At 30.2% G+C, this 25,701-nt stretch overlaps 1 protein-coding gene across 5 annotated transcripts in view; it reads right to left on the bottom strand.

Moving 5' to 3' along the window:
- LOC107454647 (synaptogenesis protein syg-2) overlaps window positions 1–25,701 on the bottom strand; it is a 354,446-nt gene that overhangs the window by 28,552 nt on the left and 300,193 nt on the right. For all 5 annotated transcript variants that reach the window (XM_071183678.1, XM_016071899.4, XM_016071898.4 and 2 more), the window contains one exon: window positions 7,509–7,805. In XM_071183678.1, coding sequence (XP_071039779.1) covers window positions 7,509–7,805 — 297 coding nt within the window. The remainder of the gene's footprint in view (window positions 1–7,508; window positions 7,806–25,701) is intronic.

Raw genomic sequence — 25,701 nt, 5'->3', positions numbered from 1 at the left:
GGAAAATTATAGACATATGAAAAAAGGGGAGGGGAAATAATAATTAAGAAAAAATAACAAACAACTGATAAAATAAAAATAAAAAATAACAAAAAAAGAATAAAAAAATAAAAATGATAAAAAAAAAAATAATAAAAAAAAAAAAATAGAAAGCACTTTTTTTGCGGATACAATCGTGTGGGCTGATAAAAAGATTATATCTTTTATTTTCCGGTTTTTTTAAAAAAATTTCATCCTTTTCTTTTTTCTTTTTTTTTTTAAATTTTTTAATATTAATTTTTTTTAATATTAAATTTATTAAATTTTATTAATATTATTTTTTTCTTTTTCTTTTTCTTCTTTTTTCTTTTTTTAATTTTTAATCAGTTGTTTGTTATTTTTTTTCATTATTAATTCCGCCCCTTTTTCATATGTCTATAATTTTCCTTTGTTTCATCTTCATTTTGAACTTATCTAATGAGTTCTGTTTACTTGCAGCTTAGCGCAATAAATGAAACTTATTGTTCCCAAAAATAATGCAGCAAAATTGTCATTGTCAACAAAATATTGATTTACTAATTTTTTTTATAGCTTGCTTTCGTATCTGCGAAGGATTTTAACACTTTCTGAGTAGCCAGAGCACGGAAATCTTCAATGGAGCCCGTCTGATGACAATACAAGTTTCACACGTTTATTCAAATAAAATTCATTGTCGGTACTAGCTTTGACCAATCTTAAACATTTTTACCTACAGATACACGAAAAAAAGGATAGTGAAAGCAAAATAAAAATTTTATAAACTGTGCTTTTCCAGTAGACTGAAAACGTGAAAGTATATTTTTTTATTACTATTTTATCATTTATAAATTTAAAGTATCTTAAAAATGATACATTTAACCGTTCACTAACTTTTATTTAATTCATTATTTTTGATGTAAATTACATTTTATTTGAATTATAACTTTTTGTCTTGTTTTAATTTTTTTTTATGTTACACTTTATTTGGCTGGGTGCTGCACGTAAGCACAATGGGTGCTAAAAAATTGCTAATTTTTGCCAAAAGGCATCTCTGAATATAATTTTAACCTCAAATTTTGTGCAACTGGCAAAATTCTCCAATAAAAGTTTCTCAGGACTGAAAAGGTCAAAGTTTTGTATAAAATGAACATTTTTATTCAGTGCAAGTTCAACATTGTACATTCAACTTTTTGAAAATCGATTTCCTTCTCTTTGCGAATAAAATTTGTTTTACGTAAACGACATTTCTCAAAAGAAGCATTTTATTTTCCACCAGCAATATGCCGAATATCTATTGAGACATAACTTCTTAAATATTATGTATTTATCTAGTCAGAAAAGCTTCCATTCATTTCCTTTTATGAAATTCTATAAGATATAAAATTACTTAAAAAGAAAAGGCATTGGATAATTTGAAAAATTCGTACCCAGCTTTTTAAAAATGATATGTTTCCTCAAGGAAAACTTTGAAGTACCACAATAGCTACCAATGAAAAGAATAAATTATATATTCATCGCGAATTAAGAATGAAAATTAGCAAACCAAACCTTTAAACTAGTAAACAAAATCAAATGTTTTATGAGGGATTAGATGCATAAAATAATCATAGACAGTTAAAGTAAATGCTTTTCACGATGATGTTTTAGCAAGGAAAAAAAAAGTTATAGTTAAAAGCCTGAAGCTGAACAAAAGGCTCTATTTTTTAACTATTATATCTGTCTATCTATCGGAAAAGAAATGAAGGTTAATAACTAGCTTAAACATTTATTAAAAAAATTTTAAAATTTGAAAAAAGACAAAATATTTTTACCTAGAGGGAAAATGTTTTACAAAGTGTTCACGATGTTTATCGAAGTTGTTTCATCATGAACAAAAAAAAAAAAAAAAAAAAAAAAAAAAAAAAAANTGAAAAAAAAAAAAAAAAAAAAAAAGTCGGTTAACAAGGTTTTTCGAAACTCTCTCGCTAAGGAAAATAAAAAAGTCACAGTTAAGCCACTTACACTTGAAGAAAAGCTATAATCTTAAAATGCATGCTAATTTGGTGACGTTTTCCCACCCAGATAAAAATTATCAAAATCACTGCCTTATTCTTTTTTTTTTTTTTTTTTTTTTTTTTTTTTTTTTTTTTTTTTTTTTTTTTTTTTTTTNATTTTTTTTTTTTTTTGTTTTTTGTTTTTTGAAAATTTTCATAAACCCAGAAACAGCAAAATTGGGGTGAATTTCTATATTTTAAAAATTAGACCACAAATGCTTTTAATTTTCAATAAACTTTCCATCATATGGATGTTTTGCGCCATTTTCGAAATAAACATCGAAGGCGTTGGCTCAAGATGAGCTAAACTTGATCTAACGGTCATGAGTAACTATTGTAAACTCAGATCACATATGAAAACAGCATATTATTCGCAAAAAAGCATCATTCCATGAGACTACAGACCCTTCGAAAAACAGCCTTAAGTGCCTTACGATTGAAGCAATGCTATAATCATCTTGCTGTAATAAATTATCTGAGCTTTAGCACGGACAAATAAATTAAAGTTATTTTAAAAGATATTATTATTTAAAAAAATCATCGATTCGGCGAGATTCTTTCAATGAGATGGAAACTATCAAAATCACTGTTAGGATATTTTATGAACCCAGATAATTCAGTAGTGAAATGGTTCCTAATTTTTACATATTTTAAGGAATCCAAATTATACAGCGTTAGGGTAGCTAAGCAAATCTCAATAAGTTAGAACACAAAACCGTGGTTTTACTTCCTTGACATTTTGTGCTATTTTTATGATTGGCATTGAGAGCCACGACTAAAGACGAACCTAACCTTAATTTAAGAGTTATGATAACTTTCAACAAGCTCACATGAGAAAAAAAAAGAGCATTTTCTTTGCTAAAATGCTTTCTTCTTTAACGAAAATCTTTAAACAACAGCCTTAAATAAAACTTCTTTTTTTCACGATACATTCTAAATTGTAATTATTTTCTGTTACCTTATCGTTTCTAACTAGTTTTTTTTAAAATTCAAAATAACTAAAAGTTAAATATTTAGATGTCACTGTTTTTAAAATATTTAGAAATTTAATTAATTAAATGTGACGTGTATTTTGCACTTAATATTTAAATTATTATATGTTTTTTAATCGATAAATTATATTTCATTTAAAAACCATGTTATACTTTATGTGAAATAAAAGAAAAATGTTTTCTTTATTCAAATAATGAGTACTGCTTACTTTATCATTGAAACGTGACTGATTCGTAGGACATGTCTAGCTTTAAATATTTAAAAAAGAAAAAAAAAAAACAGATTTGAACGTGGATAAAAGCTAGATGCCATTTAATCCGAACTTTCGCCACCCCCTTCTGTATTTCCCGGGTGACTTTGAAAGCCTGGCGAGTATCCAAGAATCCTTACTACTCTTATCCATGAATCTCGTATTTCGCGGTCAAGCGAGCACAAGGGTCAGTTCATTAAATGCAGTGATCTCTTTCACGGTCAGCAGCCTTCTAACCACCACAACAGACAGAAAACGGAAAATGATCGTAGAATAAAAAATATATCGTTTGATAGCGGTGTTGATGTTAAAATTAGTGAAGCCTCAAAGTTCTTCAGATTTTAAGGTTGGATGGACAAAATTCTATTACACATTCGATAAAGAATTCCTGGATCTCCCCTTTAATGCTTTGAACTGAACTCGTCTTTTGATTAAAATGGTAATGGCTTTGAACTTGTGCCTTTTTTTAAAAAACTTATTCTAAGTACAATAGCAGCAATGGAATTGTTTTATCGAGCAAGAAGCTCGATTTTCAAAAATTGGTAGTTAGATGGAAGTTTTATTTCAAGGTTTTAAATTCTGTTCGGGATTAAAATGAAATAATTTTGAAAGGAATATAGCATGTGTATCATTTTAGCTCTAAGCCCAGAAGCACTTTGTTTCAATATTACAAAACTTCTTGCGCCAAGCTGTCGTTTGGCGACGGAGCATAATAAGATAGTAGCCCAACTAGTTTTTTTTTTATATATATTTCTGCATATTTTATGACTTTCTAAGCCTAAAATAAGAAAAAATTGTATGTACAGTGCGCAAAATGAAAAACAGAACACTCTGAATAACTTTTGATCTAATCATCAGTTCTTCTTACTAGGACTCAATCTTAATGGTCCAAGTGAGTGACATCAAATATGCTAATTAATTAGTGCAGACGATATTTTAAGTTACGAAATCAGAGACAAAAAAGTGCATTCTCTGAATAAGCGTACATTTTTTTCGACGAATTCTGATTTTTGAACATTAAAATATAGGGGGTTGCCACAATCTGTGAAGTATAGTCCCAGCAGTTTGGTCAGGTGAGCAGTTCAAAGTTTAGATCCCTTTATGTTAATTTTATTTTCTGCGCTCACCATAATTCGAAAATTTTTTGAAAAAGTCGTATACTTAAAATTCGATTTCTCAGGAACTATTTAACCGATTTCGTTCAAATTTTGTATTTTATCATTTAAAATTGCATTCCTTAAAATGTTTAAAGAAATTGTATACCTTACAATTCAAAATTTTTCGGACTTTTATTAAGCAAAATAATAAAAAATAATGAATATTTATTAAAAGTTATATTGTGCATGGACTTACCTTTGAATAAATAAAAATATCTAATTATACGCGAAACTTTTTCAATTCACTTAAAAAGAACTCGAGATATGGTAAAATTAGCATGAAGGGGTTCAAACTTAGAACCACTCTCCTGAAAAAACTATTGGGACCATATTTCCCAGGTTACGGCTACTCCTATATTTTGGGGATCAGAAATCTAAATACTTTGAAAAAAAGGCATGTTTATTCAGAGAAAGTATGTCTTTGTGTCTGATTTTTTAACTTAAAATATCGCCCGTACTAATTAATTAGCATATTTGAGGTCACCCCCTTGACCCTTTAAGATTGAGTTCTAAAGCGTGAAGATTCGATCATTTGAACAAAAGTTATTCAGGATGGTCCGTTTTTTTATTTGGCGCACTGTATATTTGAATACGTTTTGCAAGATTTTAGTTTTTCTTAAAGATTTATTTTTATGTTAGGTGCATATTTTAATACTAGCTTTGAATTTTGTCCAGATAGCTAAACTTTTTAACACTTAATAAGAATTTAATTCAGTATATTTTCTCAAGACTTTTGTATTATAATGAGATTAGAAAAGGGTGCATTTCAAGAAAAGGGACTTATGGGAAATTATAAATTTGATCAGACAAGCATGTTTTGCGGGTATTCAATATTATTTGACTGTAAAAAATATTGTATTCGAAACAATTTCTAGAGCTAGTAATCATTACAATGAAGTACGAGCACTCTGAATAAACTGATACTTTAATCTTTATATTAAGTTATATGTAATTATATTTAACAATATTTAAGCTATTCAAGAAATATGATTTGAAATCATTTACAAAATATAAATAAAAAGTTAGCTACAATGTCTTTTAATGCCCTTGTCTCAAATTCTCTTATTTTTATTAGTATTTCCTTTTCTTCCAAATAAACGAAATCATATTAAATTATTTGAAATATTATTGTTTTGTAGTATTTTACAAATATTATAAATTGGATAATGAAACTCGACGAGCACAATTGTTTTACAACTAAGACAAACAATTCGACCTCAATCCGTTTAAAAATTTTTATTCAATAGCTTAAAGTAGTTTTAGGACTAGAGCTTTTTAATGATGCACTTGTAAAAATAATAACCTTTAAAAAACAAGTTTGGTAATTCTGTTGTTGTTCTAAATTGTACATGTTAGCTAAAAAAAAGTGGCTTAGGTCGAACAAAGAGGCCAAGTGATTAATTTGCCCTGACTCATCCCAACTTAACAATAGTGTTCTAACTTGTTCTAATTCTACTTTTATAATAACCATATTTAGTCTAACCATAATATTTAATCCATCTTTAACTGCCTTGCGAGTTTTTAGAAAATTCCTTTTTTTACCCGTTTATTTCCATGGTTACTTTGGTCGACTATTTTCGTGACATTTTTGAGCGTCTCTCTATCAGCCCAACTTCCTAGAAGAAAGAAAGCCTCAGCGCGGATACATCTATTAATCCGACGTAACGGAGCCGCGATGGCTCAGGGGATAGAGCGTTCGCCTTCCAATGAGGCGAACCTGGTTCGAATCCCAGTCGATACGAATTCCTCATCCGGCTTGCACCGACCACAGTACTGACGTGAAATATCCTCAGTGGTAGACGGATCAAGGGTTAGAGTCCCCTTGCGTCAGGCTAACCGTGGGAGGTTCTCGTGGTCTTCCTCTCCATGTAATGCAAATGTGGGTTAGCTCCATCAAAAAGTCCTCCACGAAGGCAAATTTCTCCCAATACTCGATCCAGTAATTCCCTTGTATTCTGGATTGGGTTCAAAATTACAAGGCTACAGAGTTGAACATTAGTTGTCGTAAACCCATAAAATTGGGTGGGCTGTTCAACGACGGTTATAAAATATAAAATAAAATCCGACGTAACGAACATAAACTGCGCTATGGATAAAAAGTAAGAAAGATGTCATTACGTTCGAGCTACTAAGCTGCGCAGTGGTTGTAAATACGAAAGATGTCATTACGTTTGGACTACTATAGGATCAAAGTTCTGGTTTATGCTAACTAGTGCTGAGGCCTTCTTTTATCTATAATGGTTTGCCAAAGTTACGCACTGATAATTTGATATCGGATCTAAATGCTAACACTGGGAAAAATATGAGTAGTAGTTCTATTCAATGGAGTACAGCATTTTACAATGCAAAATTTACTCACTAATCCTAAATATTCGGTCGTCAATGGTGAGCGGGAGAGTAAAAATTTCGCACCCTGATCTACTGAGAGCTACCAACCAAAAGAATTCTTGTAAGGACGCAAGACGGTGGAAGAGATACACCATCATAAAGAGCTCAGTACTTTAATTATACATTCACATTAAACATTTAACAATAAAGGGTAATAACGTAACATTAACTAACATAAAAAATACTTGAAAGTTTTACTCAAATGAGTGGGAAAAGGGGAACCAGGATGGTTCGCAGAGCACGTCTTGCGTCGTCTCCAATTAAGTCAGAATAAGACCATTGTTATTGTTTTTGCGGATATAGGGGTAGCGCCATCTGGTGTTACGAATTAACTATCCGTTACATTCTCATATTTGTTTTATCAGCTCAGTTAATGAATTAAGGTTAGTCAACAGGAGTTTTAACGCAATTGACAGAAAAATAGATGATCACATGGTCTCTCTGGACAACTATCTGCATGATTAATTTGATCAACTGTCTTTGAGGCCATTTTGGATTATTATTTAGATGGCTACTTGAATCTACGGATAAAATACCTAAATCTCTGTTTCACATAGGTGGAATTTTATTCCACCTTGTAAGATTTGATACAATAATTTTCCCGTATCAGGAAGTTGAAATATTATAAATTTTGAGCACAAGCAAACAACTTTGCCGCAATCAACTTATGTTACATAAGTCTTAACTTACAGTTTATGTCAAGCTTCCAGCCATCTTCGATGGCACTCCCCTGTATCAAAGGATTCTCAGCTCTACAGGATAAATATTTGCCGCTGTCTTCGCTCGTCGGAGTGAAGATGAGTATGCTGGTGGTGACATAACCATCTATGGATATCCTCTCTTTCGTCCTCTTCATCTTGGTGTTCCCTTTCCACCAACTGATGGAGGCTGGTGGTCTGGATCCCGTTGCTCGGCACACAAGCTCCACGGGTTTGTTAGCTGAAAGGGGTCTTCGATTGCCTTCAATGGACACTTCTAAAGGTCGAACTAAAACAACAAAGAAAAATCAATAATTGGATATTTAATATTAAAATTGCCGTTGTTTCAAGTGACAAAATTCCTAATGCAATGGTTGAAAAATATTAGATTTTTCTGGAGTTCCTTTTTTTAAAACAAGAAAGCTATTTGTAGCTTTCTTGTTTAAAAACGTATTTCGTTATTAAACTCCTAAACTTTAAAAAAAAATGGATTAAACATTAAACCATAATATTGCTACCATGAATCGTAGTATTTTCTGCAAACTTAATAACATATTTAAATGAAACACCTACGCTGACTTTATTGTGTAATAAAAATAATATTGCGTAATTAAGTTTAAGAAGATTTTTAACTTCTGTAGACGAGTTAAGAAGTAAAAAAGTATTTTTCAACTTAGTATCCTATGAAGATTGTAGGATTTCATTCTATACTTTTTATTTTTTTATCTGACTGATATTGTCGTTCAAAACATTCTAAAACTTCGGACAGTATACGATTTTCATCAAGAAAGATCTCTGAGGTAATTAAACTTTTGAATTGGTGCAGCATGCATTGTTAATTAGGCCTTTGGGCTGGTGTGGTGCAAATTGTTAGTTAGGTTTTGATCCTGTACACTGTGCTGGATCCGGTTGCTGTAGGTTGATCCGGTGCAGTGTGCATTATTAATTAGCTTTTGATCTAATGCAATGTGAATTGTTTTTAAAATTTTTGACGACGTCCAAAAGAAATATGACAAGAGTTTTTATTAATCAAAAATGATTTTTTAAATAATAGATTAATAGAATTTTTTTAAACATTAAAAATCGATTCTTTTAGGCAATAAATTTTTTAAAGGATTCTTTTAATAGATTCTTACATGAGAAAAACCCAGTAACAAAATAATTCCATAATAATTTTTTTAAATGAATATTTTCTACCATTTTTCTTAGAATATTTTTTTGGCAGAATTATTTTTTCAGATTTTTTCCTAGCATCTATTGTTTTTACCGAAAAAAACTTTTTCTTGTTTCTAATCAAAGGTCGTACGAAGTCGGATCAGACCTAAAAACTCGAAGATAATCAATCTTTAAATGATTCAGATATTTTTTTTAAATCTTCAAAATTTCAAAATACTACTTTTGTTTTAATAAAAACTACAGAATTTGATTCATTTGAAATTTACTGTATATTATTGCATTCTAAAAACATATTTAAAATGATGATGTTTCATTTATTAGATATCATTAGAAATTTTTTGAGAAAAAAAAAAACATTACTTAAGTGGCACGACAACTAAATCAACAAGACAGTAAGATTTTGAATAGCAACAAAATGAATAAATTTCAACTTTCACATTCAGACACACACACACATACAAGCATTGGTAACGATTAAAAACTATAAACCTTTTTGAATGCTGAATTCGCATACTATGAAAAATTTAAAAAAAAAATACTTTGTAATAAAAAAATGATTTTAGCTGGTTCAAAAATCAAACACACATGGAAACAATCTTCAAAGTTTTTAATGATTTTCAAAAATACAGAAGTCGTTTTATACTTTTTTCACCATACATTTATTTTATTGAATTCTATTAAATCCCCAGACTTTTACAAGGAATTGATTAAATAAAAAAAATGAATAATAATCTTTCAGTCCTTTTTAGATGCTATTCAATTTTCATTTTAATGGAATATTTTATTTTATTCTAGCAATAGGGGAATATCTGAGCTTTTAGTTTTAACGTTCGCAATTATTACGACGGAAAAAAAAGTGTATTAAGCAAACTCATTTTTTACATGTGTTTTTTTTTTTTTTTTAACGTTTCAATATGCAAATACACGTTTCAATCAAACCTCTATTGAAAAGCAAAGATCCCCCTACCATGCATTTTCTTCCTTCGTTTTTGCTATTTTTTCTTTCTTTCGTTTTTTTTTTTTTTTTTTAATCATTCAGGCCGTTTTTCTAAGATAAGAGAGTACTAAGTTCAATAAAATTGAATCGATAAACACTTTAAAAAAAAAGGACCGCTGAAAATGTCATCTTCATTAGAAAAAAAAAGTTTGCAGGTGTTTATTTTATTAATAAATTTTGAATAAGCTTTTAATATAATAAGAAAAAGAATTTATCATTAAATGTTTGACTAAAACAACCTGAATAAAAAATTTCTTTGAAAGAGTCAAATTTTATTTAATTGAAGTATATTACATTTAGCTTATTTTAATTTGCTCTTATATTTATATAACATGCATTGAGCAAACAACCCAAATTAGATTTGTGATTACAGAGTTTTATTTTGTAGCCAAGAAGTTTTAAACCTATTTCAGAAGACAAGTTATCTACTGAATCAAGCATTAAAGCACTTTGATTTTCCAGGAGGCCATTTTGCGGGTGAACTAACTAACTTTATTTCAGCTACTTGGTAATGAAAATAAAGGGAATCTCTCACGGTTAGTCTGACGACAAGTTCTAACACCTGACCTCTGTACTACTAGGGATACGTCAGTAATTTTGTCTTAGGTAGCCAGAAGATGTATTATTACTTCTAGGAATTAAATCCTGGCTTATTATTTAGCTAAGTTTTAGTATTAGTTAATATTCATTATTTTAGTTAGGTTTTATATTGCAGAATAAACAGTAAAGAGGACATTTTCCTTCGCATAAAATATGGGTTAGGGAGCTTGCATTGTCAAATCATATGTGGTCTATTGAAACCAGATTAATTACCAGTGCAAAATTTTTATCGATATACCTTTGGTATAATACGATAATATATTATAAGATAATATCTTACCGAGTTTGAAAATTATAGGTTATTATCAAGAGGCGATATGAGGCCATATACACCGAAGAGCCATTACATTATGACCACCCTGCTAATAACATGTAGGACCACCTTTAGCCTTCAAAACTGCTAGCTCTCGCCGTGGCATTGATTCCACAAGGTGCTGATAGTTAGTCTGAGGTATCTGGTACCAAGCGCTCATAAACTGGTCCTGCAATTCCCTCACATTGCGAAGGGGTAGCGTGGCAGCACAAATTTGGTTTTCAAAGTAGGACTACAAATGCTCTATTGGATTAAGGTCAGGTGAATTTGGGGGCCAAGACATGACTTGAAAGTCACTAGAATGTTCCTTGAATCAATCCATGACGATTCGACCCTTATGACATGGTGCATTATCCTGTCGGTAAACACCATCCCGCAGGAAAAACTGTTGCCATGCATGGGTGAACCTGGTCTGCAACTAAGTTCAAGTAGCTTACAGACGTCAGGGATTGTTCTATGAGTATTATGGGTTCTAATGTGCCCCATGAAGACATTGCTCCTGGGCGAGAAACCATGAAAACCTGGGCGAGCCCATTGTTATAGATGAAGGGTGGTCATAATGTAATGGCTGTTCGGTGTATATATATATGTACACTGTATAAGAGCAACAAATACTTAATTTTAATGTTTTTATTAATTATATTATGGACTTAGGAAAAAAAATCATGTTATTAAGTAAATGAATATTTTATTTAAGTCCCATTATTGTAAAATAAATATTAAAAAAATTATCATTATGAAATAAAATTTTGTAAAAAATTAACCGTTGTCGGATTTCGAACCAGGTCCCCCAGCACTAGCATTTTGTTGCTCCATATTACTAAACCCTACCTGTCTATCTAGCTGACCGCATCATAATAAGCCTTTAAAGTAATTTCTGCGGTTTGTTAATGTAATCTTATTGAGCCACTTTGTGGATACCGTAATTTGTCTATAATTATTTCCTTTGGTATGATAATATAATCTATTATAATCAAATATCTGACCAAGTTTGAAAATTATAGGTTAATATTAAGAGGAGATATATTCCCATACATATATGTGAAGTATAAGAGCAATAATTTCTTAATTTTAATTCTTTTATCATATTTCTCACTCAGAAAAAACATACTATTATGTAAAGAATTATTTTACTCATGTTACAATATTGTAAAATAAGTAAAAGAAAATTATTATTCTTAAATATAATTTTTTTAAAATTGGACGTCACCGGGTTTTGAACCAGGGACCCCCGGCAATGGCAATTTGTTGCTCTTTAATATTAAACTGCAATGGTGCATTTGGTTGACAGACTTATAAGAAGATTTTTAAATCATTTCTGCGATTTGTCAAAGTAACCATATTGGGTCTTACTGTGGGCTTCAATATATTATTACAAAATACAGGGATCAATAGGGGTATATTAGCACAAAATAATAACTCCAAATCACTTAGCTTACAGCCTGTTGTTTAAACCTGCATAAACCTGTTGCTTAAATTGAGCAACCTTCTTTTATAAAACTGAAGAAAAAAATGGCGCTTTAGGATACTAAATGAAGTACAAATATTTTTAGAAAGTAAATGCCTAAAAATAAAAATATATAAAATAAATTAATCGATACGCTTCAGATGATATATACATATAAGTATACTTTTAAGTATACAGTCTTTTATAAGGAAGTGCCGAATAATGGGGTGCCACATGAAAGCGACGCGGCTCTTGATCTCTTCTGTGACACACTGGTCATCAAAATTAAGAAATATCTTTATGTTTTGTCGTTAACTGCAAATCTTTTGAACCAATTTAAATGAGATCTGGTATCAAGATAAATTATTATAATGCAAATGAAATAATCATTCAATATTTCTAATGTAAGAGCATGCACGTGAATAAAGCCAATTGGAGTCGAAAAGTAGTTAAAAGGGTTAGAGAGTTGAGAAGAAAATAAATTAATAAGGGGTTTGAACTACTTCAAGTTAATTCTCAATTATATACAGACTTCACATTCTGATTTTGAACAGGAAGTTAAGACAGTTTAAACCTGTAGTCCCATTCGTTCAGAAACGCTAGATAATTGACGGAGTTAAGTAGCGAGTTAAAATTGCCCTCTCCAGAGTTTCCAAAGTAACATTTATAAGATTAAAGCCCGGAAATTGCCTGCTCAATTTATAGTGCATTCATTTCATATTCGAAATATTGCTTGAGACTTCACCTTATACTTAAATCTAAACTCATACTCAACCAAACTCTTTCTACTGGTATTTTTTAACAGAATATTCGAGATCTGAATAGTTAATTCATAGAATTCTGTCAATAATTTTTCAAATCTTGTTCTTTAAAGTTCTGATTCTAGTCGTGGTCTCATAAACCGAGCTTCTAATAGTCTCCATTGATTTTTTAATCAATTTTCACTTCTTTATTGCTATCAGCATAAAATGTAATGGACACACAATTCGATTTGGTCGTCATCGTTCATTAGAAAGAAACGCAAGCAATCCAAACCAGATCGGTAAGCACATATTATCTTAAACATCGTCATATATCATTAAGTTTCTTAAATTGTCTTACAAAATACAAAATAAGTACATATTGGCGTGATTTGAAGTAATATCACGTTTCGGACATGTTGTGCTCAATAAGCTTTGAGGCAGAATGAGAGTAGAATTTTATTTTAACCAGAAAATGTTTAAACTACATTTTTATTATTATCATTTGGTTATTAAGGGGAGTTGTCTGCTTTTATCTAGCTCATACTAAAATGGCCAACTTTAAGATAATTTTTCTCAGAAACTAAGAAAATAATTTCAGTTTTTTTGTTTTGTTTGAATTTTCTCATCTTTTAAAATACTTGAACTCGGAAGTGCTTTAAAAATTGAAAAAAAAATTAAAGTTTGACGTTAAAATTGGTAACATAAGGAGGCATCTGATTAGTGCAAAAACATAATTTTGAGCAAAATTTTCGAAAATTAGTTTATTATAAATTCAAATTTCCTGTACTCTTAGTTTTCTAAAAATACTTTACTTTTGTGTGCACTCCAATTATTTACAAAGTTATAGCAATTTTTGTGCAAATTTATAATAGTGGATAGACTAATAATTTTAAGTGTTTAAATGCGTTTATCACAAAATTAGCTTTTTTCACCACCTTAAACATGATACCTCATGCTGCTTTTAAAATAACTGTCTACAATTTTTTATGAGCGCAGTATTATAATTCAGTATTATAGGCATATGCACAGTAATTCAGCATTATATGCATATGCACATGTCTTTAAGATAATAATTCAAAACATGAAACCGTTATTTTTGCCTAAAAATGGCCATATAAAAAGAAAATAATCATAATAATAATAGTTGCCTTTGCCAGTTTTATAAATTTTTAAACATAATTAAGCAAATAAAGTAGTTTTTTCAAATTTTATATTAATATTTTAAAAAAAAAGTTGTCGATACTAGTCGGATACCTTAAGTCATTTTTGTCAAAATAAAATCGATTTTAAGCTTAAAATCAAGAAAGTAAACAATTAGCTTAAAAAAAATGCGGACAAATGTGGATTACAATAAAAGGAATAAAAAAAGAATTTTGGGGTGGGTGTTTGACGAAAATGACCATTTTTGCAGTAAAAAGGTCGAAATGCATTTAAAGTTTCGTAAAAGCAATTTTGATCAGCGTAAATCACTTTTACAAATATACTAGTTATAGGAATTCGTAAACTATTTAAATACTAAACTATTTTAAATCTATCAAAATGTCATGCATATATTTCTAAACGATTTAATTAAGAGAGCTGTTAAAATTTTCCTCCCTTTAATGCTGTTTTTCGTTTTTACTAATCATATCTCTGGAACTACAGTGTTGGAAAAAAAGTCTAAAGTCACTGAAGAAAGTGATAAAACGTAAGAAGTAAGGATTTGCATGGTTTTATTTTTATAAAGTAGCCACAGATTAGGACATAACAAAGTGAAAAACAAAATGAAATTAATAGCAGCATTACACATTACTTTATGTGTCAGAATAAGATCTCAACCCAAAGTAAGTTGGAAGAAAGTATAAAGTCGGTACAATTATTACTTCAGAAATCAATGAATAATTGCTAAAAATAACAGATAAGAGATAATAACACATAAAATTTTAAATTATAGTTTATGTCATGAAGTCAAAGCGTTGGGACTAGCTGACACTTCAAAAATCCTTCTTGTTACCACTAGATAGCGTTCGAGAAAAATAGTTTTTTTTTACAAATGTACAGTATATATCTAAATTAATTTTCTATATATAAAGTGGAAGAAATTTTTATTGATGACAAAATTCGCTTACACAATATAGGACACTCCTGTAAGTTGTGGTATGAGAAACAGAGCTCCAGTCTAAATGTGAGCTTCCTAAGTAGTTAGTGGTAGTAATTTTCTTGACGATACGTTACTTATATTGGTGTCAGATACAGAGCTCCAGTTGAAGTTTGAGCCTTCTAAGTAGTTAGAGGAAGTAATTTACTTGACGATACGCAACTTGTATTAGTGTCAGATACAGAGCTCCAGTTGAAATTTGAACTTTTTAAATAGTTAGTGGTAGTAATTTTCTTGCCGGTACATAACTTGCTTTTGCGTCAGACACAGAGCTCCAGCTGAAATTTTAGCCTTCTAAGTAGTTAGAGGAAGTACTTTTTTATGATTTGTAACTTATGTTGGTGTCAGATACAGAGCTCCGGTTGAAATGTAATCCTTCTTAGTAGTAAATGGTAGTAATTTTCTTGACGATTCGTAACCTGTATTGGAGTCAGACACAAAGCGCTAGTTGGAATTTGAATCCTCAAAGTCGATAAAAAAAATGTGGTCGCAATTTTCTTGACGTTAAGCGAAAGAGATAAATTCTGCTTGAAGAGTTCCAATTTAATTTTAAACACTTTTTAATAGCAAAGGGTAGACACTTCATATGACGATACCTTTCTTTCGGCCATATAAATTGACAAAAAATTAAGCTTATACCCGTCAAAAAACAATCGTAATCTGCATTTTCAGAAGGCAGAGATGATTTGAGTACTTCATTTATACGAAGAGAGATCAAAAACGCAAGATTCAACCTTCACATAGTTAATAAAAGTGTTAAGATGCGTATGGGAATTAAAAAAATTTCACTTAAAGACTATTTCCAAAGATGGAATATGAATATAAAAAGTAGCAAGCTCGACAAAAAAAGAGGCTAATTTAAGAATGGGAAAAAAGTAATTTCGCTTACTGTTAAAATGTTACAGTTATATACTTCATCCACTATTCATAACGGTTATTCAATTCTGTATGCATTGTGAATTAACATCCTTTCTACCGAATTCGTTCTGGAATGTTGCCAGATTTAATGAATGATGACTAAAATTTTTCTTCCACAAATCCTCATTTTTCTTCACGTGCAACACCTTTTGTGCGAAGGTGCTTTCTGAATGAACTTAACCACAAGGACGTGCAACTCATTCTGAAAGGGCAGAGCACAAAAATAAATAAGTACTTAACTAGAAGGTAAAATATTACTATGTTTAAATAGGGTACAACCACGTTTAAGTGTGGGGCGTCACCTCCAGAAATAATTAGACGACGCCCCTTTTATCAGAGAGCTCTTTTGCGGAAAAATTTTGTCTTTGAATCTCTTATATAATTATAAATTAGGAACTAATAAGAAATTTTTACAGGTTGCATGTTTATTCCCGTTTGAAAAAAAATGTTCTTTTTATAAAAGATAAAAAATTGTAAAACATCGTTAAATTTTAGAAGCGTCTTTGTCACATTTACATTTAATGCAAAGTGACAATTTAATCTCTAGTTATATGTAATCCGTTAATTTTATTAAAACTTTATTTCTTTTTTTTCAATACAGCAATTATATTTATTTTAACTTTCTGGTTGACCTTCCTCATGGTCAACACGGTCATCGTCCTGTGGGAGGGTCAACCCCTCTTTTACCCGTCTTTCTTTTTTACTTCTTTTATTTTTTTAGGGGGGCTAACTAACCAATCTCTTTCCTTTTTTTTTAAACCCTCCTCCTCTTTAAGTTTAATTGGCTGTAACTTTCCTGGTCCTGCACCAGTTAACGAATTTTTTAATTCACTTTTAATATATTCTCTTTTTGTGCTTCCATCTGGGTAGTTATTTTTTTTCTCCGAGATGTGGACTTCGGTCCGTATCGAGGAAATTAATTCTTTTTCCAACATCCCAATTTTTTTAACCTAAAATATCAATGTAGAATCCTTAAAATCTTTATAATTTTCAGTAATTTAATGTTCTTCATATCAACTCTTTCGGATCTTTAAAGTTTCTTCGTAAATCAGTAATTTCTGTAAGTTAAATAATTTCGTATTTTTCACATCACTCTTCAAATTCACCTTTGATTGCGACCTTTATATTACCTTTTTCTAATTCAAACTTTGTCACTTATTTCTCCTCAAAAACCTTGTCATTAGTGAAATAATATCTCTAAATTCATATTCAACTATTTGTTTTGTGTGTGATTGCGTGATTTAAAAAAATTAATAAAAATATATTCAGTTGCTCATGTGTAATTCTTCAATTTATCGTTTTTTTCCATCAATTTTTCCTGTATGTGCGGTGAGTACCTTTCATTTATTGTTTTGGGCATGCATATTTAATAATTTTAGAAACATCAGCTTGCTGTATTAAATCATATATTTATATCAGGATATAGTATGACTTTGTCTTATTTATCTTTAATCCTCAATTATTTCAGTTTCGCCCTTTTTCCAAATTTGGTGATTCCAATTTATCCAATTTGTTCAAGCCTCACACTTTGTGACCCTTTGGATCTATTGGGTTATTGTTATCCCACATTAGCATTGTACTACCACTTTCCTTAACGATCACATTCCTCTTAATCCAATTACCTTTTTTACTATTCTCCGCCTTAATTAAATTATTACAAAAATTTATCATTTGCCTATATTAATCATGACTATATCCAGAGATACATCCAATTATGCAACCCATCTATCCATTTTAACAATAATATTAAATAATTTTACTTAATTCGCACCAAATAATATAATTTTTATTAAACTCTAACAGTCTTACCTATCTATCTTAAAATTTTAAATTGAATTATAAATCTTTTTTTTTTTCAATTTTTTTCTTGTACTTCCAATTTTATTGTACTTTGCTTATGCGTGCAAACTTATGATGACAGAGTTAAACTCGCGATACGGCTTTCAAAATGTTGGAAAATGAAGTAGTTGTTTTATTATAAGATTCAGAAAATGGTCTAAGCTAGTGGGGTCATCAAACTTATGAAGCTTCTGAGCAAACGTACCGTTTTTAAATCCTACTAAGAAAAAGAATTATTTTAAATAAAAAAAAAAGAAGAAGAAAGAAAATACATTTGCTTATCAGCCCAGGAGAGAAATCGAGGTTGTTTGATCAAAGCTAGCCAACCAGAGAGTTAACACCATCTAAAATTTCCTAGCGAGATACTAGTAAACCACAATCACGGTACGCAATGGATAAATTTTGCTTGCACCATTTGGAAAACAATTTTGTCTCGTATTAGAATCAAGCACAGAGATATACAATTGAAATTTGAGCCATCTAGATAGCTGTAAAAGTGATCGTAATTTACTTGACGATAAACTTCCTTCCTTTAAAATATGAGGATAAATTATCCCTTTTATGCTGAAACAATTTGTAATTTTTATTGTCAATCAGCACAGAGGTCCAGTAAAAATTTAAAATATCGATTCAGTCGGAAAAATTGGAACTTTTATTTGGTGTTAAAATTTACTTATAGCGGTCAGGAAATGTTTTGAAACTAGCATTGCCATCAGGCAAGGGTCTCCAGTAATGATTTGAATACTCCAGTTTGTTGGAAAGTCGTAAAAATATCGATTGTAAGAAAAGAATTTTACAGATATTAAAGGAACAAGATGTAGTAATAAAATAGGTTAGAACTAATATATTTGAGACTTACGCTTTAAAGCAGCTTCTAAAAAAAAGCAAATGCAAATGCATAACAGTCTCTTTAGAGAAATAATATATATAGGGTGAACAACACGGAACACCCTATATATAGGTAAACACATTTTGTTACTCTTACTCCAAAGAATGGTCTCAAAAGTGAACCTGAATTTTTCTAAAGATTTTCGGAATGGGAGCATTGAATGGTATTCCAAATCCACTACCCGTTAAATTCACTTAGTGAAATAATGAAAATCGTAAAGAACAGGAGTAAATGTATGGATTTTATAGCCTTGCTTAGGTCAAACGTAATACTCTTATAGGCATCTGTGGATATTAAGGCTATAAAAACAGACGTAAATTTCTTCAACAATAGTACAGAGTAAATAAATGGATACTAGAAATATTACTAATGTCCATAAATATTTACTCTGCTTTTTTTTATCCATCTCATGGGCGGTATGTCGAAATAGTTTTGGGTGACAAAAATATTGTAAAGCAAAAATGATACAATCTATTTTCTTACCAGCTATTAGTATGAAACAATAAATGAGCAGTACTTTTTTCAGCTTTCAGCACACAGAATCACTTTCAATTAATAGAATTCTGTTGAATTCTCTTAAATTTCTCATTTTGGTTTTGAAGGGATTTATTTGTCATAACTGGCAAGGCAAGACGACTTTTCTATTAATCACCTTTTTTATTGTGGTTTTTGTGCTCAATTGCTAATGGAGAAATTTATTCTGTATAGTTATAGTTTTAAGATCGATACAAAAGAAAAAGTATAAAGTTTCTTTCTATTTCTTCATATTAAAGTTAAATGTTTAAAACTGCTTCTCAAAGCTGTCGGTGTATTCTTATTGAGCAGAAATAAATAATTAAAAAAGATCCTTAAGAGATCGAAGAAACCCGGAAACTTTCAGCTGTTATCAACATAATATTAATAAAATTTACAATGGTATTAATCTATTAATGATTCATTTATTTTTCATTTATCTGTAGATTTTTTCTTGAATACAGATGCATTTAACATACATTAATTGATGTAATCTTTAACTATATTTAGCTATTATTCTGTTTAAATTTATTTAATTTTATCATATCAGATACTTATATCTTAATTTAAAAAAGGAAAAGCAAAAAACACTACAGCATTTTCAAAGCAACAATCAAATTCAAAAGCAACAATCAAAAATAAAGGTATGGTGATTTTTTATTACATTTTATAGAAATCCCATAATATAATCTCAATACGCACCATTTTATAATGAACATATTGAATTACCGTTATAGGTCTATTATAAGGTAAATGGGTAGTCGAGTTTTCAAGGGTCTCATCGGTTATCATCAAGTTGGTGTCCAGAATGGGCGATGATGTTTCATTTATGGCAACCCAGGTATTTTGTTATGTTTTTATGTTTTAATCGTGTTTTTTTACTATATTTTTATAATTAGAATTTAAAATTGGGTATACCTCGGCTTGGGTACCGTTCTTTTGATTTTATATTGTACATAAAATCTTATATTTGACGATTTGTTTCTTTCTTGATATATTATGAGAAAATCTCACTTTTTATTCACTTTTTCTGTAAGAACATAAAAATCGCCAAAGTAAAAGGAGCTGCCAAATGTAAATTTTATACTTTTTTTTTCCGTGTTTGCGTGTATGTTATGTATTAATGTTACATTTTATCGCAGAACAAATTCTTACAGGCACATACCTCCAGCTTTGATATTTGCACATCAGCTAATCGAATAGTATCACTATTCGATGATTCGTCCATATGATTATTTATGGATGATAAAAATCACTATGGCGTTAATACGGCAATATATTTTACTTGTAGTCTTCAGAAAATATTTGAAACTTGCACTGCCTGCTAGTACAAAACTTCAGTTGAGAAATGATCAAATAGTCGGAAAGTTATCAAACTTTTGTACGCCCACGAAATCGAGTTTAAAAAAAAGTAATAAAATAAATAAATAAACTATGTTTTATTTTACGGGTTTAAAGCAAACAAATGATTTTTAATTATTTTCCAGTGCATTATGTTTCTGGCGTCATTTTATTTGGTAAGGCATTGCACGTAAGCGCAATTGCCTGTAAATATTTCCCAATTTTCGTCAAGGAGTACCTCAAAGTATATTTTCCTCTACTAAATAAATTACATTCAGTTTCTTATAAGTTATATTTATTATTATAGTACATTTTATAATATATTTTATGACTATGTACAGACAAAAACCAATGTTCGGGTTGGCTACAACTTGGAAAAGCAATCGCCAAAATATGGCGCCTATATCTGATAAGCACCAGACATTATAATTTTTTTTTAAAACTATTTTTTGAACAAAAAAATCTTAAAACAGATTCTCCAAAAATTTGGAAATGGGTATACACATTGTATTTCTTTTAACACAGAGTGAAACATTTAACGATGAAAGCAATTTTATATAGAATATATCAGACGAAAGTTGACAAGAAAATACCATACTGTGAAATGAAGGGATTTGGAAAATAAACTAACGATGTAAAAGGATGAAGGCGGTTTATATTTTGATAAAAATTCAATTTCAAGGCCGCTTTTCTTTCAAATAATCTGCGCTTCTTGCTCATTAAGAAACCTAAAGAATGTCTTTGTCCAGCGACAGAAAATACGAATCGAGACATAAAATGTTATATCGGGCTTTGAAAGTCGAATCGACAAATAGCTTTTCTTATAACCGCAAAAAGAGTCGAGTTTTATCAGCCACACCATATTGGAACAGCATTTTTATCCTGAAAAGTTTCAGGCGTTTTTATTATATTACCTCCTATTCAGCCATATATATTTGTGGGGAAAAAAAAGTTAGTTTGAAAAAGTTGAAATTGTTTTGCAATTGGTGGACCAGAAATTGAGTCATAAACCCGTTTACTAAAATCCATTCACACCAGAAAAAAGAAGCTTTGAAGTTCGTAGATAATGTCTAGTTGGCAACAAATTGTATAAAAATTGGATAGGAATTTTTTTCTGAAACATCGCGTCTTATTAAGTCAGCTGCTTTCGCTTTCATAAGTTCTGATAGAACTGCAAGATTTTTCTTTGTTAACCAATATAAAAATGTACTGTAAAAAAAACAAGTTATAATGCTTTATAACACTAAATTGTGCCATTCTAGAACGTTCTTTAGTATCCAATGTACGTCAACTGCAGCCATTCTTAGCATTTTTAAATTGTTGATACCGGTATGAATTATTAACAAAAAATGAAGCAAAATGCAATAAACGAGAATGCCTTGATCAAAACACTAACGTTTTAAATTGCCCGTTATTGAAGCCACATCGGTGATCAGACATAATACTCTACACCAGGGATGGGCCAACTGTGGCCCACCGGAAGGTTTTATCCGGCCCGCGGAAAGATTTTTAACTCCATTTTCTTGTCCACTTTGTTTAAAGTTTTTTTTGTTCTTTCTTTTTAAACTAAGTTTTGATGACCTTTTTACTTTCTCTATTTTTGTTCTCCAAAGCATAAATTGATGGAAATAGTTAGCACAGACAGCTTCAATTGGTAAAATGTTGAAAGTAGAAGTTCTTTATAAAATAAAATAGCCGTAGATTGGTTCCAACGAGGGTCTGTCTTTCTCGAGGAGCAGACATATGGAATCTACTGTAGGTGAATTGCACTTCACATGTGGCAGATTGCGCATTTTAAGCTCCAACGAGTGGATTTTTCTGCCAGCGTGAGTTCTAACATTTATTGGGTATGGAGAAATTGCACACATAATGTAAATAATGGTTAAATTATTAAATTTATAAAATGGTTAGTGCTTTTTTGACTTATTTGTAAACTTTTTTATCCCCAAAAAAGCTTCTAAAAAACGCAAAGTTGATTTAGAGTGCCATGCGTTCAATGATAGATGCACTTACACAGATCTTCTTTGTTTAAAGTACAACTAGAACTTGAACAACTAGAATCGTTCTTCGTTTGAACAACTAGAACTAAAATCGTTAGCCTCGTTCCTTAAAATAAGCACATCTCACTTGGAATCAATATAAGGAAATGAAATAGCAGTTTCATTCATCTCATCAAATATCTAAATTAAAACGTATATCGTATTTTTTTAGAAGTTTTAACTTGGCCCACCAAACTGTTTTTTCTCGATTTTTGGCCCTCGATCAAAAAAGTTTGCCAGTTCCTGCTCTACACCATGTGTCTGGTCATTATTTTCAGTTAAATACAAATCTTCTGGAATCATATTGCTTTAGATATTTTATGCGACATAAGAGCCGCGTTTAAAAAAAAAATCAAGTTTTTACATGAACTATATGTTTTGGACATTCTTTCAAATTAAATGGAGTCATTCGGAACATTTTTAAATTATAAATACTAGTATGACTTTTTGAGACAGAATAAAGTAAAAGACAATACGACAGCTAACTTAGATCAGAAACCAACTTTTTTCTGAATTGGTAGATCATCGCAAAGGGTTCCTTTCCAGTTCGGTGATCAAAATTAATTTTGTGAAAGCAATAACATGTTTACATTTAAAAAATGTTCTAGATGTTTTGGTTGTCTTGCAAAGTTCTGGAAACGATTGCAGTTTGTATTGTCATCGGACCCAGAGTCCAGGTTGAAATTTAATTATTCTAGTAAGCCAAGAAATGATCAATATCTTTGATGACGATAAATAAAAAAAAGAATATTTTGAAGCAAAAAAGATGATAAGATATGTTTTGTAGAGGTTGTGATCAGAGAACAAATTCTTAGCAGGTACATATCACCAGCAGGGATATTTTCTCTCCAATTAGTTCTATCTACATTTTATCGACGATAAAAATCATACGGCAATATGTAGTCTTCAAAAAATTTTTTTAACTTGTACCGCCATCTAGTACAAACCATCAGTTGAGAAATGATCAAATAATCGGAAAGTGATCAAAATTTCGATTGCAAGTTTTAACACGTGTGCCCACAAAATCCAGTTTATAAAACGTAGTAAAAATAAATAAATAAACTATGTTGTACTTGACATGGGTTTGAAGATAACAATAGATTTTTTGTTTAGAGACTTGTCAGGACGTCAAAAATAATCTTTTGTACCATAAATGTCCAGGATGACAAATTTATTCCAGTTTAGAGTATGTGAAATTAAGTAAAGCATCCCAGCTCTCCATATCAGCATTCAGTTACTGGAGTTAAAAGAAAACACGCCTTTTAAAACAATTGCTTTCATAACGCCAAAGTAAATCAAGCAGAAGATGTACATAAATTTAACAGTAGTTACTCGTCTATATCATTGCATTGAACTTTAATTTACGCATCATTTCCTAGGACTTATAAATCAAAAATTTATTCCAGGTAAATGCACGCCAAAGCAAAATTTTACGCGCCAGAAGAAGTAGGCTAAAGAAAGGAGAAAAAGCATCAAACAAGGATATAATCACTTACATAAAAATGCATTTAGATCAGATGATTTAAGAAAAAAAAATGTTCATCTTCTCTGAGCGCGTTTTTCGGAAAGTTCCATTATGCATCCCAGCGGAAAGTATTCTGAATATTCACCACTAAAAAAAGGCTAACAATTCTGAAGAACAGTTTTCAAAAACAAAAGAGAGAATGGGTGCAAAATGTATTCAACAAAAAATTGGCTAAAAGCTCGAAAAACTTTTAAAGCACATCAAATACCAAGTTTTTGTTAAAGAAGCTGGTGGTTTTTCACTGTATTGTGTATTTTTTTCATTTTTTGATCTAACGAAACTTAAAAGTCAAAAATAAAAGGTATTCTTCAAACAACGCGAACTTTCTAAAATTCTTGAAAATCTGAAAGAAAATATTTTTTCTAAATCTTTTATCCGTGGTTTAAATCAAAGACTCCGTTTCAAAAATCTATTCAAATTTAAACTTACTTCACTTCATTTTATTGTATTCTATTTGCTTTCGTTATTTATATCTAGCTTTAATAGAAAGGATTCAAAAATCGCCGTGTAAGAAAAGCAAAAGATTTATGTTTTTATTTTGTGAATTTAAAAAGAAGAGTTGAGGAGTTTAACGTTACCCGGCTGATTTATCTAGTTTGGAATATTTGATCCGAGTAACTGTAGGTATAAAAATTTTCAGAGAATAGAATAAGAATAGACTGTAGGTAAATTGAGGTAGGTAAGGACTCTGTGTAACTGTAGGTATAAAAGTTTACTAAGAATAGATTTTTTATACATAAAATGTTACTTAAGTGCTGATTGAAAAGACATTTTTTTTTGTTCTCGTAATCTATGTGAACCAGAAATTTATTAAAAAATACTGCATGGAGTAATGTTTAGGACTAGTCAAGACCCATCCTGACAGCAAATTTACAATCCAGAGGCATTTAACCACTTGCTCTCTTTTTTGAAGATTTTTCTCTTTTGGCTGGATTTTTCTCTTTGGCTTTGAAGATTTGGCCGCAATTATAATGCAAGCTTTTACATCTTTTTAAATTAACCTGAACTTAAAAAAATAAGAATTAAGTTTCTTTTATTTAAAAAATCGCCAAGCAGAAGAGCGAGTCGTCAAATGCCACGGGATTGGAAAATCTCACCCCGGGACGATGTACCAATAATGATGATCATTCTTACAATTAAATATTACACTAAGCTGGGTAGTTATCATTTTGAATTTAGTTGTATAACTACATAATTCATTAATATAAAAATTCAATCACTGCAAGAGAATAAAGAGAAAAATAACGGTTTGACTTTAAAAGTAATTTTTTTCTAAATAAGCTGAAACGTATGAAGATCTTGGAGCAATATAGTGTTGAGCCACACTTTTATCAAAAGTGATTTCTTCACAAAGCATCATGGAGCTGAATTAGAGTGACACTGTGCAGTCCTAGTTCAGCCCCGGGGATCTCAATAACGAAAATTAAATATATAAATTTCATTACAAATGCTGATTTTAAAAATGGAAATTTGAATATCTTTCATTCTCAACGGTACACATTCTCTAGTTAAAATCATTAAATCGCCATTGAATATATAAATGAGCAGTTATTTTTGAATGTTTAATAAGACTACTTCAAAGAAAGTTTTTTTTTGGGGGGGGGGATAAAAGTTTTAGCGAAATTTTTTTTGATTATTTTAATATTTATTCATGCTGCATTGAATGTATGACTATAATAATATATAGAAGACATCTATATCTTGCTAA

This window comes from Parasteatoda tepidariorum, chromosome 1 (assembly GCF_043381705.1).
Source record: "Parasteatoda tepidariorum isolate YZ-2023 chromosome 1, CAS_Ptep_4.0, whole genome shotgun sequence".
NCBI classification, from domain to species: domain Eukaryota; kingdom Metazoa; phylum Arthropoda; class Arachnida; order Araneae; family Theridiidae; genus Parasteatoda; species Parasteatoda tepidariorum.
Note: the sequence above shows the minus strand (reverse complement) of the source record. Positions and strands in the feature narration are given on the sequence as shown.